The sequence below is a fragment of the Phalacrocorax carbo genome, chromosome 4 (assembly GCF_963921805.1).
Source record: "Phalacrocorax carbo chromosome 4, bPhaCar2.1, whole genome shotgun sequence".
Lineage (NCBI taxonomy): Eukaryota > Metazoa > Chordata > Aves > Suliformes > Phalacrocoracidae > Phalacrocorax > Phalacrocorax carbo.
Genome location: NC_087516.1, coordinates 33,883,305 through 33,907,103, shown reverse-complemented (window position 1 = coordinate 33,907,103; position 23,799 = coordinate 33,883,305). Strand labels below are relative to the sequence as shown.

The 23,799-nt window shown below is 41.9% G+C and overlaps 1 protein-coding gene across 5 annotated transcripts in view; it reads left to right on the top strand.

Moving 5' to 3' along the window:
* MTUS1 (microtubule associated scaffold protein 1) overlaps window positions 1–23,799 on the top strand; it is a 131,544-nt gene that overhangs the window by 96,405 nt on the left and 11,340 nt on the right. For 4 of the 5 annotated variants that reach the window (XM_064449527.1, XM_009504698.2, XM_064449526.1 and 1 more), the window contains 2 exons: window positions 3,888–4,105; window positions 17,140–17,206. In XM_064449527.1, the coding sequence (XP_064305597.1) occupies window positions 3,888–4,105; window positions 17,140–17,206 (285 nt within the window). Of the gene's footprint in view, window positions 1–3,887; window positions 4,106–16,122; window positions 16,311–17,139; window positions 17,207–23,799 lie in introns of those variants that run through there. The other variant, XM_064449528.1, reaches the window with a different exon arrangement.

The following is a 23,799-nucleotide window of genomic DNA, read 5'->3' as shown; positions in this document are numbered from 1 at the left end:
AAGAGAAGAAATGGAAGCTCGATTAAATACTCAGGCTGATCTGGTCTTACTGATCAAAGAAGTGAGCACCAATTTAACATGTGTAGACAAGGCTTTCCAGAAAATGGAGGAGAGGCAGAAAGTTTTTACCAGCCTGCATCTTCCTACAAGAGAAAATGTTGAGCAAGGATTTCTCTTTGAAAAATGCTTACACGAGACACATGCGGGTTTTGAAAAACCTGTGGAAGCAAACAGTTTGGATGAGGAATGTGAAAAGAAGGTGCTTAGGGGTAAGGCAATGGTGACTGCAAAGTGTGGGGAGAGAAGTGAGTTTGTTCCTACCTGTGCTTGTCAAGTAGTTTGTTTAGGCTGTTTGGAATGCTTTTAAGAAATGTAATTTTTTTAGAAACTTAATCTCTTGTTTAAAGAAAACAATTGCTAGCTAGTGTACGTGATTACTATCCAGACTTTCCTGGTACATGACAAGCAAAGGAAGGTTTCGATTTGGTTCTGCAAACCAAAATGTGGGCGATAGAAGTTTCGCCTGGTAATCCAGCAACCGTGCACAAGATAGAGAGGCTCAGGAAACCAGCAGTACCAGGCAAGTTCAAGCACAATGTCAAGTACTGGGCCATACCCGAATATTAAATTAAAACTTTATGGAACACACCCTAATGTACAGACAGTTGTATATTGCTGCTGAATGCCTATTAACTAGAGAAGCTGTGTATGGGAAACAGTTTGCTTTATGGAAAAGCTTGGGATGGGTTTAATACTCTCCCCAAAGAACTAGAGTCCACAGCTGCCATCCATGTAGCAACCGCAGAGGGAGTGGGAGGATTTCTGGACCTTTTCCAAGGTCATGGGGTATTCTTTGTGCCAGTGAGATATTGAATCTTCTGTGAATGATTCTGTGATCACAAGGCTTAGACTTCACAAAAATCAGTGCTGATTTTTATTTATATTTTAAACTGGTATGAAGAAGGTGCTACATGTGGTACCTGAGAATCTGATTTCTGATTTTCAGAAATCGAGCATTTCAACTAGATTGGGTACAGTGTTTTCAAGCCTGTTGGAGAGGAGTCCAGAACCTAACTTAAGGGTGGAAATTGTTTTGCTTTACAAGTCTGACTATATGAAGGTAGCAAGTAAAAAGGCCAAAGTGAGGACTTGGGCTGGTAATCAATGTTGTCTTTAATTTAGAGTCCATCACTGATGTGTTGTATCAGTAATTAGACTCATGATGCTTTTGTTTTAATGAAAGCATGTCTTTTGTTTTGACATCACAGCATGCCTTCTGTACAAATCTGGAAACAATCTGTCATTGCCCAGAGGTACGTAGGCCATAAATAAGCATTGGAGTGTCTCTGGTGTTAATCTGTAGAGGCAGTTCATGCTACAGAGCGTTTGTGTTAGAAGAGAAATGCTTTTCAACATTTGAAGTGGCTGTGTATACCACATGTCTATGATAAAATTGCCAACAGGAATGTCACTGAATTTCTCTAGTGCATGTTTTTTGTTCAGCTTTTTTTAGTATAGTATCCAGGGTTGGCTTGGTTGGATGTTTGAGTGAGCTTCTAGGAAAAGACTTGGTAGTCTGGGCACCATGATAAAAGCAATGGTGTGAAACTAGCAAACTGATAAAAGACTGGCTGAACTCTGGAAATAGTGCACATCTGGAGTCTCATGTCATTTGTGGTTAGCTGTTGTATCACTGTATTTAAATGAAATACCTTCATTTGGTAATAGTATGTGATGTAATTTTTTCCCAGACTAAAAATAGTCTGCAATCATTTGTTCAGGTTTAATGCAGCTCTGTCAGGGTCATACAAATGGATGTACAAATAATTTCATATAGTTAATTAAATTATGACATTAGCATCTATGTCAGTGAATTTACCCAGTACCCTTAAATCTAAGAGCGCTCTAGTTCTCTATTTATTGTAACTGGAGCATTCAGGAAGGGAGGTGGAATATATGAGAGAGTAGGAGTATGTGAGCCAGTAGGGCAGGAAAGGACTGACTGACTGTGCATATTTATTCTCTAGTCCCTGCTCTTTATTTCCTCTCCCCTTGATTATTGTCTCTTGTGATTTTTGAAGGAGTATTTTCCTAAACACAGTATTCTCCATAAGATTGCTGGAAATCTGACATGGTTGCTCTCAAATGTGAGCTGGCATTCATTTAAAGAGGTCTAATCAAAAGACATTGTTATGTCTGCACTGAGAGAAAAAAGTGGTCACATTAGTTAAGGGGGTGGTAAAAATAAGCTAACTAGAAATGGCAGCCAAGCTTGATCTTTCTTTCCCCTTCAGATTTGTATTTTGATTTGGGTTATCGGGTTGATATACCTCTTATCATCTCTACAAGTAAACTGCAAGACAGAATGCTTCTAATTGAAAATGTGTCCTTTACCAGCCAGCATCTCTGAACAGAAATGTTGTGAAATCTCCAAGAATACAAGAGCATCTGAACATTATAAAGCAATATCCTGACAGTTCTCTAACTGTGGGATGACAGAAAATCTTGCCTAGAGAGGATTTATTTGGAAAATTAATAGGCTCAGGAGGCGCTTTATACCTGGCTCAGTAAGAGAGGCACAGAGGACATCAGTATTTTGAGCAGGAAACTTGTTTTCAAATGCTTTGAAAACAAGTGAGGGCTGTGCATGACTGATGTATTAATGCAGTAGTTGATGTGTCAGTGAGACTAACATTAACTGAGAATCAAAGCTTTTGTTATGAATACTGTCTGCAGTTGTGTGATTGAACCTTACACTGCTAGGACTACTCCAGAGCCACTTGACAACCTTCAAACCAGGTGCTTGGGCTTCAGAAAGGGTTCATGAGCAACTACTTCTGGCTGGGTAGTTCGTGCCCCACTTCTGCATGCTCCTATTTTTCTTTTCTCCAAATCTCACCTCTCAGGTTTTTTCACTTTATCTTGAAGAAATCTTGTTAAGTTGAAACTGTGCAAAGTAACCTGCTAAGATGTCTTCACTAAATAGCTAAGGGATATTTATGTATTGCATCAGCCTTTTATTGCAAAAGTGTTTGCTCATTCCCTGTGTGATCAAATGGGGAAGACTGGCCCTGTGTGCACAGCAGTGCGGTACTCCCTTTCCAGTCTGAAGGCAGCAGGGAAACCAGTAATCGCCATGGTGTTTACGAGTCAAGCCTGGATTATGTAATGTGGTTTCCTCTGACATGAGATGATTGTGTGCTGTGAAGGGATTGAGGTTGCAACATAACTAGGAATATTAAATCAACGATGTAATTCTTGGACCATGAAGAGTGGCGGGGCAAACTTGAAATATATTATTTTCAGAGCATTTTTTTGAAGTCTCATCCTTGCGATTGAAATTGCTGACGCTAAGAAATGCTGCAAGACCTCTAGTTAATAAAGCTCAAATCTGAGCTGTGGAGAGGGGTATTTTTGCAATGAAAATTTTGAAAGGAAGAAAAAGACCAAGTAAATGTAGGGGAAATGGGTTTGTATTCAGAATATTTTAGAGCGCAGGAAACATGAAATCTATGTTGCCAACAGAAGTAGTCAACTCTTACGTTAGAAGTATGTTACTGGATAGGTAGGGTGACAGAGATCTTGCATTTTATGAAAATATTTATTCAAAGCACAGTGTGAAGAGCGTGCTGAAAAGTAAGCCACAGAATACATGAAGGTAAGGATGAAGTGCAGAACACTCTGTACAAGGCTATGGCGCTAGAAATTAACCTGGCAGATGATGGTGTCTGCTCTGCAGTGCTACTGAAATAACCCTTTCTCTGAGTTAGTATTTCAGGAAGCGTTTATAAGAATTTCTAACTACTTCCTTTTGCACCTGTCTTAAGCTTTGGTGAGACTTCCAACATAAAATGCATATTAATTAGTTGTTGTTGTTACTGTTTTAGTTGACAAGGGCAAGCAGCGGAGCCCCAGGAGCTCGTGCGTGCAGACTCAAGCCTCCACAGATGTGCATTCTCCTGGCACAAAAACAGCAGAGCTGACACAGTACAAAACAAAATGTGAGACCCAAAGTGGAATCATCCTGCAGCTGAAAAAATTCCTGACAAGCAGCAACCAGAAGTTTGAAGCATTAACAGTTGTGATCCAACACCTGCAGTCCGAGGTAAAAACGCGCAGCTAATCAGTTTTGGCTTCTGAAAATATTAGTATACTGATACATAACATCCATGTTTCCGTTCCAGTGACTTCTGTTTTCCTGTAGATGCAGCAGTAAATCTGCTCCTGGCATCAGTTAGAGAAAATAAAACCACTGGCACTGAGGTTTTTGGCCTCTTTGTGGCTTCACATCCTTGTCAGAAGAGAATTTTTAAAATGTTTGTAGTCAGAGTGTCCTTCAGGGTTGAGTACCTTTCCAAGTATATACTTCAAGTTCTGCCCTTGTTTCAACAGATTATCTGCATGACCTTGCTTTGTTATCTGACATTGATACGTTTTTGAGCTATTCGGAATAAAGTGTGAGTTATAGTGGTTGTATTTATTGAATCCCATATTTCTGGTGCTGTCTTAAGATTATCAACATTACATTAAAAAAAAATCAGAAGGCACCTGGAATTCAGAGTGGGATTAATCTGATGTGGTTTAATGTTTGTTTATTCTAGTCTGTTTGACATACATAATGACTTAATGAGTTTGATATTACACTAGAAGCTTTTGGTCTCCTTTGAAAACTTTTGGAGAAGAAAAATCTGAAGGTAGGGAAATTCTAACAGTTGTGGATTTATGCTGCAACAGTTGATGCAGGCTTTGATAGCAGTTTCTCTTGCGTTTATAACTAATGTTCCAAGATTGGTATCAATTTTATTTCAGCTGTTCCAATGTGTGGTGATTTTATAGTTTGGTTTACAAAAAAGCACTGAGTTGTCTTAGTATGCTGCCAGAAATCTGACATTCTGTTCTTATGGGGCGATATCTGATCGCTCTCATTTTATCTAAAAATTCTGCATTTAAGTCCAAGTCTGGTTAAACTTGGTAAGAGCAGTGACTCTTACCCAGTTTTGTGCATTTGGTTTGGTTAGGTTTTTGACTGGAACACCTTGCTCTGCTAAGGAACTAGTTTAAGATCTTCAAAGCAATTTCATACAGGATTTCTGGATGCCTGTCATCTAACATGAAATTGTGAAATTTATATGTGAAAATCTCACTGCTAAACTTCTGTGCAATCTTCCAATTACTGTATAATAAGCACCTTGATTTTTTTGGTAACTTTTATAATTAAATGTCTTGGCCTAGATTAATCTCTCAAATATTTTATATTGCAACTTTTTAAAATTCAGGAGTACTTTATCAATCTGATATTTAACAAGGAGAAGCCTGTCATATGTATTAGCTCCTTCCAGGCTATTTTACAGGCCACTTTGTCTAAACACGGTGAGTGGGTGGGTTGGTTTGTTTGTTTTAAGAATAATGGGAATGGTTATTTTAAAAAAAAAAAAAAAGATGGTGTTGAAAATGGAGGGAAGAGACGACTGCATGGAAGAAACTACTAGTTTTGCTCCTTCTTCCTCTTCCTCATCATTGTTATTTTGCAGATGGAAAGATACTTCATTTCTAATTCTATAAAATTAGTAATCTTGGAGGGTTAAGGCTAAGTAAGTGAAACTGGGCTAAATATGACATACTTTCATACCAGTTATTGGTATTGAGGTTGTTCTCTCCCAGGACACAACAGTGCTTGGTGAACAGTCACTGTCTTATTCTTGTGTACTTACTATAGGGGTGAGAAAGACTCTTCTGCATGGCTGGTGTAAGGAATAATCAGAACCTGGTATTTAGCTGGAAAACATCATGCAGGATTTCTGTATGGGAACACTGTGAAAATTTGTTTGGTTCCGTTGGCTGGGGCTTGGGTGTTTTTTTTTTTTGTTCCTTTCTTTCTGGTGAGGTGTGGAGTCTGGTATAGCTAATTTAATTTCAACTGGCCGTATGTTTATTTTTCCGAAGTATCTCTTAGGGACCCCTTTGATATAGTTTTCTAACTCTTTGGATAAACTTAGGGAGAAACTTGGAGTCAGGTTTTACCTTGGAAAGCAGGGCCTTTAGCTAAACTACTGCGGAGCCAACTGAAAGTAGCTTCAGCTTTTCTGTGTTTTTTTTCTTTTTAAAAAAAACAAACAAAAAAAAAATCCCCAAATCATGCTTAGTTGATTAACATAAAGAGCAAAGCTGTACTTCCATTCCTCCAAGTAGAGCAAGTGTGAAGTGACACGATGCAGTGTAAGCTGGTGAAACTGCTTGCTGTAACCAGAGGAAGGTCCTGCTCTGGACTCCTCTGTCCCTGCTCTGTCCCTGCAGGAGGCTGATTCATCTTGCAACTACCAGAAAGCTAAGCCAGCCAAAGAGAGAGCATTTCTTTGCCAGATTAGTGATGTGGACCCTCCTAATGTCTGGTCAGAGCCAGCGCAAGGGTGAGACAGGGTTGAGGACAGGCTGCCTGGCCAAATGGAGAAAAGAGCTGGAGTGAGCTGTTAGGTCACTTTGAAGCTGTGCAGCCCAGCCCAAACCTCTTGGTAAAACCTGCCCCAGCCTCTCCTGCTTTCCCTGCAAAGCCGAAGTTACTGGGAGGTGACTTAGCTGTTGGGTTTGTTTTGGGTTTGCTCCCCCCGCACCCTGGGAGTCCCAATGCATTTCTGCACAAAAGTTTAAAGTTGCCTCTTATCCCATTTCAAGTGAGCTCATACACCTGCGAACGAAATCAGGACTTGCTGGCAGTGACTTCTGTTAAAAATGCAGCCAGCCCATCTGGAGTGAAGTTGAGAGGCTGATGCTAAAGGGTTAAATAAGATTGAGCAATGTTGTTATGCTGTTTCTGGCTGAGCAAGAATCTCTCACAAAACTCTGCCTGAGCTCAGATCTGTGTGTTGCAAGCGTTATCTCAGAGCTGTCAATATTAACAGCTGTCTCTGATAATACTTTCATACTTGAACTATCAGGGTTTATCCAGGGGGTTTCTATGCTTAACTACCTTTCCTAAGACTTTTCTGAATTTAAAAATCCTAAAAACCCAGTTTCTACCTCGCAGGAACTACTGTTGCACTGCGTTAATACCAGATGGAAATCCTCTTGGCATCCAGAATACTTGGTGGCAAAGAATGGCGTGGCTGGTGAGAATGCCACGCTGTACTGAGTTTTTCTGTTGTTGCAGCTGTCTGTGCACTAGCAGCGTTAGAAACACATGTCAAACTGCGAGCTAATAGCAAAAGCAAGCTTAGTCTTACTAGACGACTGCGTTCCCCCTGATCCCCTGGTAATTCCTGTGACTTCATAACTATTTTCCTGTTTTTTAAGGTCAATTGAGAAAGGAAAAGTGGCAGTACAGAGGAAATGGTGAAATCAGCCATTTACAATAAGTGCTTCAAGTGCCAAGGAAAGCCATCTTCTGTTAACCTTTAACTGTTAAGCACTGAAACTTGCACCACTGCCTTTCAGTTGATCTTTTAAATTCCCCTGGTATTCATTTTGCACAATAATTTTGAATTTATTTCTTGTTCCTTCAGTAACAGATGTGCTCACAGAGGTTTCAAATAGATGGTTTAGTACATCTGCGGTAAGTCAGGCCGTGGCTGCCCCTCCTGCAGCCCTGCCCTCTTTTCCCTTGCCCTTGTGTCTGCATGGGCTGGTGCTTGCCTAGCCTTGAGGAGCCAGTTTAGGCATCCCATCAGCAAGAAGAAAAAAGGTTATGGGTCTAGTTTTATAGGTCTGTCCATAACCTAAAGCGTTATGGGCGTGCCCCTGCGCAGTGGTTCACTGTGGGAAGGAGTGGGAGTGAAGAACCATCAGTGCTGGCGTGGGGTGCCCGAGAGGTCTGCTGCTGTGGGTAGGAGCCAGATGCTCCCCTGGGAAGGAAGATCCCAAACTCAGATTGTCTTTGTGATGTCTTGCAAGAGTGTATTACCAGCTGATGAGGGTGAGGTGGTGGTGACTCTTGTGATCAGCCTCTGGGTCTCCTGAGTGGTGCTCAGCCCCTTCCCCTGCCTCAGGGCTGGCCCTGCGAGGCTGTGTGAGTGCTGCAGCTGGCGTGTTTGAACCTCTAACTCGCTGCCATGTATCAACTCCAATGTGCTTGCGGGTGGAGGGTGTCTTAGCAGCACAGCGGTAGCTTGGTTTTAAATCTGGTTTTGACTCTTGAAGGGATATTTAGCTTTCAAGTGAAAAGGTATTGTATTGTTAGAGTGACTTGAACGACTGTTCGAAGTGGGTATTGACAAATACGTTTTCACCCTCTCATTTTAATGTGTAAATCGCCACATTCAGAACTACTCGGACTGTTTAAAAAAACTTTAGTTTTAGGTAAAATATTTAATGAACACCCACTTCTATTCTTCTAGCTTAACAAGTGAATCTAAGTGGTTTGAGAGCTCTCAACAGATTCTGCTGTAGAAACAAGCTTCAAATTTGTGCTGCAGGGTGATACAGAGATGAACAGAAACTAAACTTCACTGTTGTGCTTTTCTTGGTATGGTTATGGGAAGACCAGTATTTACAGTTCAAACTTTATTTGGGAATGACTGTGGTGACATCTTCAAGAAGTTTCCTTCACAGAGGGAAATGCCACTTGAGAAACTATAGAGCCTTGACAGTAATATGTGAATACCACTAATTGTGGATGTGACACAGGAAGCAACATAAGCAATGTGCTGGAAATTGTGTGGCTGAAACAAGCATCAGTATTTCTAGGTGGAAATAGAAATTAACCATAACTATATGAGCTTCTATAACTGGCATTTCCTGATATGTGGATGACTGCAAGAGTCAAGATGGTCATTTTCTTGGGAACTTCTTGGCACTTTAAAGAGGATTTTTCCATCTTGGAATACCTGGACATGTGTATTAGAAAAAAACTGTCCTGGCCTTTGTGGAAGTTCACCAGAAGATATTTATATTTATCAAATAAGAAATGCATATCTCCTTATGGAGCAGAAGTACACATTGCATCACTAAACTCAAAACCATTTATAGTAAAAGGAAGTTTTGCAACAGTCATATTTTTGGCCTATAAATCCAAAATATATCGGCATGTCTACTGTTCAGAGCACCTGTCTTTTGAGTTGAATTTATAGTTTTGATCTTCTAGAACCTAACATCAAACTTGGCCGATTCTCGTTAGGATTTTCATCCAAAGTGTCCTTCTGCTCTTTAAACCTGGCTTCCCAAAATATGGATGTCACTTTTTACAAGAGAGAATAAGGATATTTAATTTTTGTGTTTATTTAGATTTTAAAAATCACTTAGAACAGAAGTCAAAAGATAATTATTTGAATTCCTCAAATTCATTATTTTTCTGTTCAGTAAAGAGAGTATTTAAGTAGTAACACAGTAGCTTCCCCCATAAAGCAAACCTAGGCTCCAGCAGTTTGCATCTGATGGGTAGTTGTTGGAAAGCAAGAAGTTTCAAATGATTCTCAAGGTCCCTGTAACACATGGCTGCTGATGGACAAGAATATTTTTGGCAACGGGTTGAAGATTTGTGAGCTCTAACATCCAGAAAAAAGCTTTTAATCCATTAATTACTGTGAAACTAGGCTCTGGTGGAAATAACTTTTAGAAGACGCCTCAGTTAAGCAATGTATTGGGTACACCTGGCTACTCAGAACGAGTTACAGCTGGAGAGAATAGGAAGTCCTGTCCTGTAGCTACTCCTAGCAAAAGGTGTCTTCAGAAAAGACACCATTGGCTAAAACAAACTTGGTGTTTCAGGCAACCAGTGTTGCTTTTCATGGAGAAGTTGATTCTCATGACTACCTTGCTATTTCTCCTATATTTTCTTTTCCAAGAAGATGCAGAATTAATGACACTGGCAAACTAGATGTATCTAATACAAAATCAAAATCAAAGGGAGCCGTTAGTGGCAGAAAGAAGATAACATCTTTGGTTTTCGTTTCCCTCTTTTGTTTTGTACTGCCTTTTCAGATGAAATTCTAAACAGACCTAAAAGTGGAATGACCTAGAGAAAAGACTGTATTATTGTGCTCAAGCATAGGATCTCATATTCTAACATTTCAAAGAACTTTATGAAGATAATTACAGTTCTGTAGATGTGGGAACTTAAGTTGTGACAGTGTAACTTGTCAAAGCTGCGGAGTATCTGATGGAGACTTTGTACTCAGATGAGATGAACTGAGACAAAAAACTTTAGAAAATACTGAGAAATAAGTAATTGCTTAAATAGGGTAAACTCTTTTTTTTTAGTAAATCAGAATTTTTACAGGGAAGGAAGGATTCATTCTACGTGACAAACTAAAACTGATATTGGAGTTCAGAAACCCTGTATAGTAGAAAACAGGCTGTTACAGAGAAGTTAAATAGCCCATATTACTACATCTGGACCTAACTTTGAGGCTATTGCATGAAGGTGGACGTCTCTTCTAAACGGGAAACCAAAGATCCCGTATGAGCATAAGATCCCATGTAAAGCTTATAAAAGCATAAAGAGCCTGCAAGTGTATGATCCACATTAAATATATAGTGACTCATAGGAATCCTGTTTGGCTGGATCTCTCCTTTAGTGTTTCACACACTAAACACTGGGGAATAAACAGCTGATTCTCCTTAAACATATCTAGCGAATGAGAGAAGTAAAATATTAGAAATTACAGTGAGTATCAGCTAATCATCTAAGTGTTGTATTCTGAGGCTTAGCTGAATTCTGTTTGAAGTAATAAGTCAAGGTGAGAACTGATTGCTTATTTCATATGGTAAGAACGCAATGCATAACACTAAAAAGGCCAAGAGTAATTTAGAAGTAATCATTTCGCTGTATATTTATTGATTTGAGATGGTTAATGACACTTTCACTTTATTCCAGTGATAGTCCGCTGCTCCTTTCAAAAATATATGTGGGGCAGAGGGTGTAAAACCGGTTCATTTTGCCAATTCCCTGGCTCATTTCTTAAGCTTGCTTTTGCATCTGAGTGATGTGAAAGAAATGACATTTCAAGGTTTTAAGTGGGGTGGAGGGCAGGTGAGTTTACAAAAAATTCATTTCTGAAATTGTTGGTTTCTAATTGGAAGATTCTTTTAGAGGATTGGGTTTTGCCAGCAAAGAAGGAACAGGGACTGGTAGAAATACTGTCGTATAAGGACCACAATAATCAAAGCAAATGTCACGCTGCAAAGCTGATATGAATGGCCCTTTTGTTACCCTTTCGTAATTACCTCCAAGCTATAGCTGATGACATATGAGTGACTGGAGTTCGTGCAAAGATGTGACTCAGTTCCTACATTATAGCCAGTGACGATGCTCATCTTTTCATGACTGGTATGGCACAAGGATGGAGTAGTCTCCAATTTCTAATGCTTTGTCCGTAAGGGGAATATCTCCTCGGATGAGAAAGACTCATCCTGTATTGAGTTCTGTTAGACAACTGAGACTGCACCAGTATTAAATATTTAAATTATCTTTTTCACCATACAAACAAAGTTCATCACCTGTAAGGTCTAAGCACGCATGTTACAGAAGAGTTTGCAAATAACTACATTTTATTATTATTTTTTTAAGATGCTCGGTATTTCTAAGTTTTATTTTAGGAGTAAGTGCTTGTGGTTTGAGAGCAAATAGCTTTCAAAAATAAGGCTTTCCTTTCCCAGAGTAAAATGCATTTGGCCCTGTATATGACAATAAAACACATTTAAGTGCTTCCGTTCTTTGCGCCGATGAATTTCTGCTTTATGCGCTCTGAACAAATTTTATTTGGTCTGGTCTAGTAAAATGCTTTTTAAAAAAAGCATCAGTGTTTTATATTTAACACTTAATGTTCTCCTTCTGTAAGTTTTCACTCTTGAAATAACTTGCTTACGAAGTGTATTGCTGATAAAACTAGAAGGCTGATCTACAGCCTTCCAGATCAGAGGCAGGTACAGTGGCTGCCCTTTGCGTGAGGCAGGGACCACGTCGTATCCCAGTGTTAAGAGGGGGGTGTTCCAGTATGATCGCTATACGTTTGTGTCATGGGAAATGTCCCATGGCATGATCTGACTCCCTGGGGTATTTCAGGACCTGGAAGTGGGTTGTGTCTGTTCCATTGCAATGTATTACTGTGCTTTGCAGTATTTGGTTCAGGCAATGCACAATGCTTTTTCTGAACCTGCTAATGGATAGAAGATACAAGGCTTCACATGACTACAATGTTGAGGAAGATCTGGAAACATTAATCTGAGGATGAAAAATTGAGTGAGAGGGTTTGTTAAATGGCGGAAGCTTGCTAACTCCACAGAGCTCGTGGAGGAGGCAATACATTGCACGGGGTAGACTAGGCAAGTGTGACAAGTAGCTTATCAGATAGATATTGGTGTGATATAGCTGCTTGAAATTAGAAAACAACCCCTCCCATGTCTTGGTATAGAAACGTGAAGTTTTCAATATTGGTTTTTGTAAATTCTCTCTTCAGTACAACTCCAAAAGAGTACGCGTTTTGTTTCCAGGAGGAGTGTGGTCATTTAAAATGTGAGCTGTGTTGTGTGGATAATTACTAACAGATGGGTGGTGTTAGCTTATTTGGACGGATACTTGAAACCCATTTTCTGCCATGGTTTGCTGTCAAGTAGCTGTTGAAGGACTTGTAGCTCTTAACATGGAGGAAAAACTTGTAAAAGGTGAATAAGGCTGGGCCTGGCCGAAAAGCCCATCTGTGGCTCTCACGGCCTTTACTTGCAGGCAGACCATGGGGCTCCCACACCAGGGCCACCTCACCTGGCCAGCATCTGGACTGTTCTGGGAAGCCTGAAATGGTTGGTCCGGCTAGTCACACGTCTCCTCTAGGAGACAAGACTTGCCAGTTTGCCATAAGACTCCATACTCCTGGCTTCAGGGTCTGCAAAGGAGCTGTGGGATGCTTGAGGAATACCCACCCATTCCAGCTTGAGAACTGCTCATAATCTGAGCTCTTGGCAGTATCTGATGTCTTTCTCACATGAAGATTTGGTATAGGTATATAGCCAGGAAGGTTGGCTGCTTACATGCTTGGTATGAACACCTTTTTTTGTTCATTTTGGGATGTGGCCTTTTGTAGAGCTTCCTGCTTTTACAAAGAGCAAAATAGAAACTGTTCAGATGCTGATGCATCTTCATCCTCCTTTGTATCTAAGATGACCCTAGGCTAGCCTATTTGATTCTCAAGCTGTAGCAAAAAGCTGATTGCCAGGAAAAAATACTTTTAAGCCTGTAACTGGGCTGCGTAACTGCCAGTAACACAAACATGAATGAGAAAATATGTAATTTTTTCCATTCCTGGCCTGGTCATTTTTGTCATCTTGAAACTGTCATGTTCTCCAGCCTTGGACCTCCCCTACCTTGGACCTCTTCATTTTCCATCCAGCTGTAGTGGGGCATACCTCGCCTTCCCAAGTCCTTGCTGCAGGGCATACATGCCCCGGAACTCGCTTGTTAAACTTTCAAAACACGAAGGATTTTTAACTGCCTAATCTTTCAGAGAACAAGAAATGCCAAAGTCTCCTTCCTTATGCTGAAAATTTTTTTGAAGCATCCAATAGCAGAGGTGCACTGCCCTGATGTTGCCTGTGGCAAAGCTTTTATCCTCACGCTCTGTTCTCGTTCCTTTCTACAGCTTCCACGTTTAAGGTAGGGAGAATGTTTTGGCTAAAGCTCAGCTGGATTTCTTGTGCACCTGCAGTAGATTCTTTTGAAATAAGAAAAATAGGTACCTAGTTGTCCTATATGATCTTGGCATAAACTCATAAATTGTGCCAGAAACAGCTTTAAATTGGTGTGAATACCCTCCCTGAGTCTCTGACAGCTGAGCGAGATGATCCCTATTGCCAGATTTATCTGGATAAATGAACAATGCCAAAATTGCTCCATCCTGTACGCTTCCACTTGGTTCTGCTGTTTCAGTTTCTGGTATTGATCTTTCAACTAGAAGCATAAACTGGAAGGTTGCTTGATATTCCAGCCCAAAGCACGTGCATACCTGTCTGTAAATTAAATGCTAAAGATGACCTTTACTGAGTTATTCAAGTGGTCTTTGGTGTTTTGCTGCACTTAGATTTCAGGTCTTGGAAACTTTCATGTTTTCTTGGGGAGACCCTTGTGCCTGGAGCTTCAGTTCTCTCAGAACCTAGATAAAAGTGTGCTAAATTAACAGCTAGTCAGTCCGACTACTTCATGTGGCTGCTTAACCAAATGAGCAACTTCTTAGTCGTCTTTTAGGCTGGCAGTCTCAATGCTAGCTTTTTCTGAATATGTTCCTTAACAGGAGATGATGCTACAAGTCTGTCTGTCTGGATTCCTTTATTTGTGAAACTATGAATGGACAAGCTGGAGGTTATAGGCGCAAGGTCACAACAGCACCAGTAGGAAGTGAAAGGGTTTAAGAGCAGCAGAAAGCAAGAAACACTTATGAAAAAAATTAGTAAGGCAATGTTATTCTACCTTATTTTGGGTTTTTAGTCTCAGCCACTGTCAGTCCTTACTATATTCTGATCTCGTATGCCCTTTTCTCTTCAAATTGCTTGAACTAAAAACAAATACAAAATGTGTGGACCATGAAGCAGGCCTTTCAGAAACACTAACCAAAAATGTCAGCATTTCCAAAGGGTGTGCGGCATGGTGCAGCTGCCCGGCTGAGGGGGGAAGATTTGAGATGTTTTACCCATAGAGTGGGCTGGAAGAAATCGGCTTCAAGAATGACTTTTTGAGAACTAGAATAAAGAATGAATATGCAAGCCAAGGGGAGGGGGCACATTAAAAAAAAAAAAAAAATCTCCTAAGTGTGTTTGTATGCTAATTTAGTAATGGACAAGGTTACTGTAAAAGCTCTGGAAAATCCCATCAGGAGTCCACAGCATGAAAACAGAAGTGCTTTGGTAGCTAACTCGCCTGCAAATCCACTCCGTGGTTGTGTCCCAGCGCACTACAATGCGGCTCAAATACCTCACTGCAGCATTCACGTTTTCATCATTGGATGCTGTGGCCGTAACAGGAACTGGTGTTGAACAGGAGCGAGATGACTCATCTCTCCTTCCTGAGCAGGGAAGCAGGGAAGAGCAGGGCGAGTCCTTTCAATAACTGAGCTCTCCGCTCTCCTGAGAATTTATGGTGGAGGGCGAGGCGTGGTTTCAGTCTTAGCCCACTGTCACTGTAAAAAGCTTCTAAGTGCTTAATGTAAAACTGCAGCACAGCTACTTAATACCCCTACCAGTGTGTCAGTGCCCAAATAACTGTTAAGACTGCTTAAACTGTAGTGATTAAAAGGACATCTTTCCCATACAAGGTCAAAAATACAAATATTTCTAGTAACGGGCTAGCCCTTTCTTCTAACCAGCCTTTTCAGCTGCAGAATAATTTCCTATCACTTGCAGCAGATGAGAGCACAGAGCATAAAAATCACTCATTTTGATTAGTCTTGTGTCAGACCTTAATGCGTGACTCATTTCTGATTTCTGATTCCCTCTATTTTTTCTTAAGAACAGTGTATTTTACTGTTTCATTTGTTCTGCAGGCATGCAGTGAGTATTTCTCACCTCCAGGACAGGGTGCGCTTAACCAGGCGACCTGGTGAGCAAGTGCCGACGTTAGCCTGGGGGTCAGGCTGTGGCGAGAGCGACCGGGGGCAAACAGGGAACCTGCTGTAAACGTGAGGTTTTCCCTGGAGAAGAGCAGGTGCAGGTGTGGCCCTGCCCGTGTGCAAACGTATCTGCCGTGGTCAGTTGCGTAGCAGCTAATGGAAAAAGTCTTAGTGATTTTCGGGCCAGTGCATTATTACTATGTTTTCTCTAATGTATCCTAGCTGAAGGAAAAGCATGCGAAGCAAGTTTCAAGCTGTTTGTGTGCGCAGGGGCTGTGAACATAAGCCTGGGCATTGACAGCAGCAAAGCTGCTGTATCTGTGCCTCTCCCATTCAGCTCAGGCCTCCCGTGGCTTATTTTTGCATCAATAAATTAAGTGTGAAAGCAGCGTATAGCAAGCTCAAAATGGCTAAAAATAAGCTCCATTATCCGCAGAGAAGGGCAGCATTCCCTTCGTGATCCCGGCTGCCGTTTGAGCAAGCGGAGATCGATCGGTCTAATGTCTGGGGCTCGCCTTTTATAAAAGAAGGGCTGTGGCTTTAAGTGATCGCTGGCTGCTTGTGCCAATTGCAGAAGCTGCAGTATCTGCCGCTGTCGGAGCGATCGGCGCGGAAGTAGGATAACCTGCAGAGGCGAGGTCCAGCGTTGCCGGACCAGCCTCGCTGGTGGTGCCACCACCTGCGCATCGCCTATGAGTGCCGGGGGGCTGAGCAGGGGGCTGCCGGAGCTGGAGGATGGGCTGCTCTAGCAGCAAACTGTGCCTCTATTCTCAGTGTGCTGCTGCAAGGGTAATTAGTATTTGTTTTGCGGCGCTTTTCCTACGTCAGGGAGCTGGACAGGAGCTCAGCTGTGAGCAAGGTGAAGGTGCCCTGGCAGTAGGAAGCCCGGACCTTGTCGTCTCTGCAGCACAGCCGTGGGTGCGAGGCGCTGCCACCGAGCCACGGAGCGCCTCGACCGTGGCCGTGCCTGCGCTTCTCCCCCGGGGTGCGGGTCTGGGGGCAGAGGGGCCTGGCCGGCTGCCTTCCCCTGGCCGAGGCGCAGCTCCTAGGCAAAGCGGGGAGATGGGTGCTTCTGCTTGTTTTGAGGACAGATGTGTTAGAGGAAACATCATCTGTCTTAATATTAAGAACTGCGAGCAGTGGGGTGGGTTGGATTCAACTTTGAACAGGGCTGTGCCGTTCCGTCACGGAAGACTGAGCATTTAGCAAAGTTTTTGGTTCTGTTTAAGTAAGCTTAAGGTAAATATTTAATGCATGCCTCTTTCACATATGTACTGTACTGTCGTGCCCTTGACAGTTATCAATTGATTTGTCCTGGAGGCATACGTTGCTACACCCATCATAAAATATATAATTAATTGCCGCAAAGTAGGATTTTAATTGCATTATTATCCTGGAAAAAGCTATTCTTTGTTTTAAAGTGTAACTTCCTTAACAACAGAAGAACATCTGTGTATTTTGTAACAGCAGAACTGTTATCCTAAATGATTCATATCTTGGCTTCTTGCTCCTGCTTCTTGTTTTCCTACAGAACACATGTAAGTTAATTATTGGAAGGTGCCCTGCTCAGATCACTAGTAACTAAATATTTGGGTTTGTTCATTTTTTTTCTCTGCAGAGGGAGGAAGCACTGAAACAGCGTAAGGAGTTGTCTCAAGAACTAGTTAACCTTCGAGGAGAACTAGGTAAGGATTTATTTTTGTGTTTTTCATGACAACAGAAATGCAGCAAAACAGATCTGCGGCAAGACAGATGCCCTGGTATTGTAATAGCAGTCATTTAATTCCCTGACTGAATTCTGCTCAGATGCCTCAATCGCTGCATTTCCCTGGAGCCCTGACAGCATGACCCCAGGTTCACCGAATTCCTGGCACTGATCTGCCTGCGCCTAGCGGGGCCTCCTCGCAAAACATGCCTCTGATGACCAAAGCACACCCTTTCTTAAAAATGGGAGGGTGGCTGATGATATGCTTGTGTTTGATCCTTAACTTATTTGTACGCTGTCTTCTAGAGATTTGCTGGCAAAAAATTCATAAACCTGTAAAATATGCTCCGCAAAAATCTGTGTATTGCCTTAGTGGCTTGTAGGTGAGTGAGTGTAAAATTAACAGGAGGAAATGCTATCAGGCTAATGAGATTAAATCTTTGAGCTCATCCTAGTCGATAGCTATAATATGAAATTGAGCTATAATGTGCAGGGGCTGGTTTTGCCAAATTTAAAGCTTGATTTAACTGCATTTAATGGTAACTTCATATCATTTATTTGAATTCAAAGCAGAATCATCTTGGGGAGTGCAAAAAGTCATTGGACTGAAAATGATAGCACTTGAAAGTGAAAGGAGCATTTCATAAAAGCACACTTCTGTTATGATGAAGCCCCTTTAGAAAGAAAGGAAAAGAACACCTTTGAAAGCAGAAGTAATACATGTGGAGCACTTTCAGATATGTCACTTATTGTTGAAAAGTTGGAAATGTTTGTTTTCACATGCTTGGGAAGTTGAGTGTTGTCTCAGCCAAACTTGAGTGCAAATGCAGGTCTTGTTACGTGCAGATGGTGCATCTAATGTTCAGATTATTTTTTTAGTGCTGATTAACAAGGCGGGCATTCCCTGGCATCTACTCAGAGTTGGAGGCTTGGTGGGGAGGGAAGGGTCTCCCCATCTCCCCCAGCTGAAGCGACAGAGCATGGCTTCTCCATTTGTCACTATTACTGTCATTCAATTTAGAAGGTTATGTTAAAATGCAGCTTTCTGAGAGCTTATTTGGTGCCGCATACAATTGCAGATCTGTGAATGGGGAATATCACAGGCAGAGAAAGCCTTGCAGCCTAAATAGATGAGAGTGCCAAAGACGCTGCAGAAATACGTAGCATTTTCTTTCTTGGAAGCTTAGAACTAAAGCTGGGGCTTTTCTAGAGCTTGGTGGTCTGGCATCTGCCAGGCTGCATCTTTTTAACCTTCCTACTGATGAAGCACCTGAATTGCAGTTTTGCAGTTGTTTCAGGCAGGTCTCAGTAGCGGCTGGCTTTGGAAGAGCCTGGCCTCCTCCTGCCTTTGTGTCCCTCTGTCCTGCCTTGTGCCAGCCCTGCTGCCCCGGCAGCTGTGCGCTGAGCCATACGCTGAGCTGCCTGGGGACCTAAGCCAGCTCAAAACTGGTGGCTGGAAGTGCTGTTTTCCCAAAGCTGCCTGGTCTGGCTCCACGTGTGGCTGAAGGAGCACCGGTGCTGGAGCGGAGAAGGGGGAAGGAGCAGTGGGGTGGAGGGTTGTCCCCCATCAGCTGCAGCTGGCACTTCTGTCACCCTAAAGTGACAACAACAAAACAAGAGTCTTAGTGTGAAATGGGCTTCTTGCATTCCCATAAAGTTGTGTTATAAACATCCTAAAATACATTTATTTTTTTATGTAGATACATGTGCCTTTCTTGGCAAACCCTTTTGTTTATCATGAAAATGACTTCAGAAGGGTTGCTGTCAGAGCAAGAAAGTCTCTATTGTTCCATGTGCTTGCATCTTCAATATTACTTTATCAGCCGAGGTACTATGTTTGTCACTTATCAGGAGGGGGAAAATTCAGCCTAGACGGGCAGACGAAAAGCTAGCCAGCACTTTTACCCATTACCGCTTTTTGGGTTGGTGGGTTTTTTGTTTGCTTGCTTTTTTTAAAAAAAAAAAAAAAAAGCTTAGTTCTTTCTAAGGGTGCTTTACTCTTAAATGAGCTTCCCATAAACTTGTTAACTTCCTGTTTTGATTGACAGCTTGCTGAGCTTATATGTGGGACTCCCATTGCAAGACTATGTCGTTCAGTAGGTTGATAACTAGAAAAACTGTCAAATGCAGCTGAGTTTGATGGATCGGTGACACCCGAGTGCGCAGAGCTGTCAGCCAGCGCTGCTGGCCGAGGTCATCAGCCCTTCCCCTTGCGGAGCTGATCTTACTGGGTCAGTTCTGCAGAAGCATCTGAACGGCAGCCTCGGGCTCGCTTCCCTTTGTAAGGTTTCCAGACCATGGTTTCAGGGAGGCATTTATCTTCATGCAGCTCCTTTGTGTTAACCGTGTCACACGTCTAGCCTGTCTGTAGTTTTCTCCTCAGCATGTAAAGGAAGTGGATTTAATCACAGAAATGGAAAACTACACAGGTCTTCAATTCTGTCTAGCTTTGGAAAGATTTTTTTTTTTAAAAAAAAAAGTTAAATGAATGAAGCCAGCCAGACCTCATTTGTTGATAAGGTGTGAGAAAAGCAGTCTTGTAACAGTAGCTTTAGCCGAAAATAATCTGTTTAAATACACACCTGCTAATCAGCTTTCCATTGCCAGTGTTAAACGGATATAGCTGAACTTAAGATTTCTGTAGGCTATTTTGACGCAAGTACTGTGAATTTTGATTCACAGTATGATCTAGGCACAGATAGGCTCAGAAAGTTAAGTACAGTTTGAATCTTATTTTGGCCACGTGGACACGTGTGCGTGTCTCGTGGAGTCCCAGCTGCCGTGTTTTTAAGGCATGTTGGTTTGCAGTTTGGGAACAGGCAGGCTAGGAAAGGGACCAGGTGTGCCCAGCTCGGTGTAGTCTGTGCCCTGCATGTTGCCGAGTTTGAGAGGAACGAGAAATCTCCTGCGGCTTGCACCCTGCACAGTTCGGACTCCTCAGTTTCTTGCTTGGAAGTTGAATTGTGCGCGCTCTCAAGCTCCTCGATGCACCTTGCAAAACCAAAGTGGTTCGCTGTCAAATTGTCCATTTTCCCAGGTTGTTCTGTATGACCCTTTCTACCAAAATACCTTTTTATTTAACAATTGAAGTATGCATTATAGTCCCAGAACCTGCCTTTGGCAGCGACTGCATGGCTGTGCGGGGCATGGAGAGGACGGTTACCAGACACTGCTTTCTGCTCCTGGTAGCTGGAAACGCGTGAGGGTTAGCAACGATGATGTGTTTGGGGATGGGCTTTTCCAAAGGCGTTAGAATTCATTAACAGTCAGGTTCTGAACTTGGGTTTCCGTCACCCAGCCACAAAGACTAAACTTTTTGGTTTGAATGTAAATGCCTTGGTTCAGGGAGCCTGGACCAGGTACGGATGTCCTGTTTGCCACCTGTTTCCCTTCTTAAGATGCAAGCTGGTGCATAAATTATTTCTAGTTACCTGTTTAATTACCTAAGCAGAAGTTGCAAGAGCTGCATAATTCTTGAGAGGTACGAAACTACTCCTCTAAATTAATTGCACTCCAGATTGTTTTGGAGCCTCTTTGCAACTGTGTTGGACGTGATCCAGCTCAGTCCTGCCACAAAACAGCAGGTGCAGAGCTGACTCAGCCTGTGCCTGCCTTGGCCTTTTGAAAATTGCCATTCGTGAGCCTTTTTCAGTGGGCTGAAGAGGCTTGCACGTATCCTGTACAGCCAGGCAAATGCCTAACCCCCCTCTCTCCCCTCCGTTTGCTGCCTTGCAAATGAGAAACGGTATTTTCTTCAAAATACCTTCATGCTGTTTTTTATTAATAAATAACCTTTAAAATATTTTGGAGGTTGGGATTGAAAAAAAAAAAAAGACTAATGTGTTTTACGGACAGATGGAGTGAATGTGATTTGGTTTTCAGGTTTTGGTGGTCCTTAATAGTAGGCAGGCATTTCTATCGGTTACTTGGGGCAGGGCGTAACTTGCCACAACTCAGACGCCCGCCCACCAGCTGACACCGTAGTGTTTGCAGCGTTAGTGGGTAGGAGCTTCCTGGCAGATACCTGAATGCTTCGCCTATATATTCAACCATACCCACTTAAATGTAGCTTAAAGCATGCTTGCTTGGTCCGCCTGCCTCGTTTCAACTCGCCCAAGAACACAAATACGAAATGTGGCTAAACGTCCTGTACGGTTAGCTTCGTTATAGAAGTAACACCAAGAGAAACTTGGTTATAAACTTGAAAGCATGTTTGGGTAGAATTCCTAATATTGAGAATCTGCCAAAACCATTAATTAATTATTAGACAACCATTTTAAAATAAATTATACAGAGAAGGAAATGAGCCTTTGTGTCTACAGTAGACTTACTGATCGACAGAATATATACAATAGATCTTGCAGTGTGAAGTATGAAGTTAGAGCAATAAAGTGTTGTGTGCTGTGACATAACACCATGCGAAATACTTAATGTGTTCTGGTAATTCTCCCCTTTCACATCCCCGATATCTATTAAAATGCTGCTGGTTTACTGTCCTAGTGACCTCTGTTTCAAAATGTCTGGCAGTCTGAGGGCTTTTCATAAATCATAACTAGACCAGTGAGTGACTGAAACAATTTCATGAAGATAATGTTTGTTTCAAAACAATTTAATTCAAGATTAAAAAAAAATCCATCATGTTTTATCTTCCTAGAGCTGTGGTTGTGGCGCCTTTTAGGGGAATGTAAGTTGAAAAATGTTTTTATGTAAGTAGATTAGCCATAAGGACTGATACCGGATGATTAATTGTTTTATGATTAGAATAAGAAAAAGCTAAATTTTGTAAGAAGGAGGTGCTGCACAACTGTAAGGTCTTACCTCTTGGCTACCTTTACTGAAAATATGAAATGGATTTCTTGGGGATCCTGAGGCAATTTTTGCAGTCCTCTCCTTCAGCTGGTCCTGCTGTTCATGTGGTCTGGATTTGCTGCTGTTTGCAGGATTGCAGGGAGTTGCCACGTGCCTGGTTCTCCGCGCTTCTCTTTTGCAGGCATTTGTTTTATGGTCCTGGGACATACAAAGCTTTGCAATGAAATACCCAAGCTGCAAGTGGCCATTGCTAACTACTGCAAATGAATGTTAATTTTACATGTCAAAACCAGCATTTCTGGTCTGAGGTTACTCTGTTACCAAATCTCAGAAACTTGCTGCGATTGCCAGAGGTCATGGTTCTGCCCAAAAGAACTAGGCCCTTCGTTTATAATAAACAGCTGGTAAAAAGCCTAAAAATACACGCTAATCTTGCTCCCTGTTGTAGTAACACAGGGAGGGACACTGTTGTACGACTGGGAGGAGAGGTGGGGGCAGCCAAGTCGGGGAAAAATATCAATGGCTTTGCTATTTGAATGAAGAAGTAAATCTTGCTCCTGGCTGCCAAGTACATTACTCCATATGCTCTGTCCTTAAAGCTTAAAACTGTGTAAGTGTTACAGATTGGACAAACTTAATGGACAGCACATCTTTTCATCTATATGGCTTGATTTTTCTCTCAAATGCTGTTGGATCATTTGTCTCCTGTTGTTTTCTTGCTCAAGGTCCGTGGTCCGCTATAACGTGTGGCATAATGAGGATGTAGCATTGTGGAGGGAAGCGCTTTAAGAAGGGAAAGGAAGCACAGCAGTCGTGTACAAAAACTCTGTAACATTGCCCTTCAAGAGTCTCTGAAGTGGATGAGAAGTCAAAATAGAGATTTTGTGTGTGCTACTGGAAGAGCACGTGCTCCACTTAAAAATTTGTCTTCAAAATTAAGCACCGAGTTCAAGGAGAAAACTCATAAGTTGTGTAACCATCCAGCCTGGTTAGACAGGAGTTTTGCAGCATCCCCTTGCAGTGGATATGGGGCCAAACAAAGGAATTTTTGTTGCCTTTTTCATGACTTGTCCCTTTCTTAAAACAAGGCAGTGTACGATCATCAAGTACATGATTCAGTCTGGAGATGGATAGGGCTGTGGAAAATGCTGCAGACACTTGAATCTCGGCTATGGGGACAAATTTTGGTTCACAGGGCTTCTCATAAGTTCAGATTGGCAATTCTGCAGTTGGTGCTTTTGCTGAAGCTTCACATGTGCAGTTTCTTGGGTCACCATGATACTGGGAGCTCACTGGCGGTGTGGTGGTTCTGCTGCTTGTTTGCATGGCACGATTCAAGTCAGGCTTGCCATCTGCAAAGAGGCATTGCAGCCTCCAGCTTTGCAGAAGCCAGAAGTTACCTTTAAGGTAACAAAACATTCAACTACCAATGCAAGTTTTAAAAGTTTTTGTTAGCCTTTTTAACATTAGTCTTGTCATAAATCTGAATTGCAGGCTGGCCCAACAAGAAGTGATGTGTCTATTTTCTTTGACAAAGGCATGGTTTGCTATTTGCTTTTCTTCTGAAGTGTTTTGGATCACCTGAAGTTCTGCTTGCTGACTTTTAGAGATAAGATGCTGATAGGCAGCACATTCTTTTAGATAAACGGAGGCAAACAAATGGCTCTGGCCTTACGAATAAAGAATTGGATGTTTGCTTCTTCCTCAGTTGGTTTTAAAGTGGATCATTTGAAGCATCTTGCCACAGTTATCTCAAATGAGGCA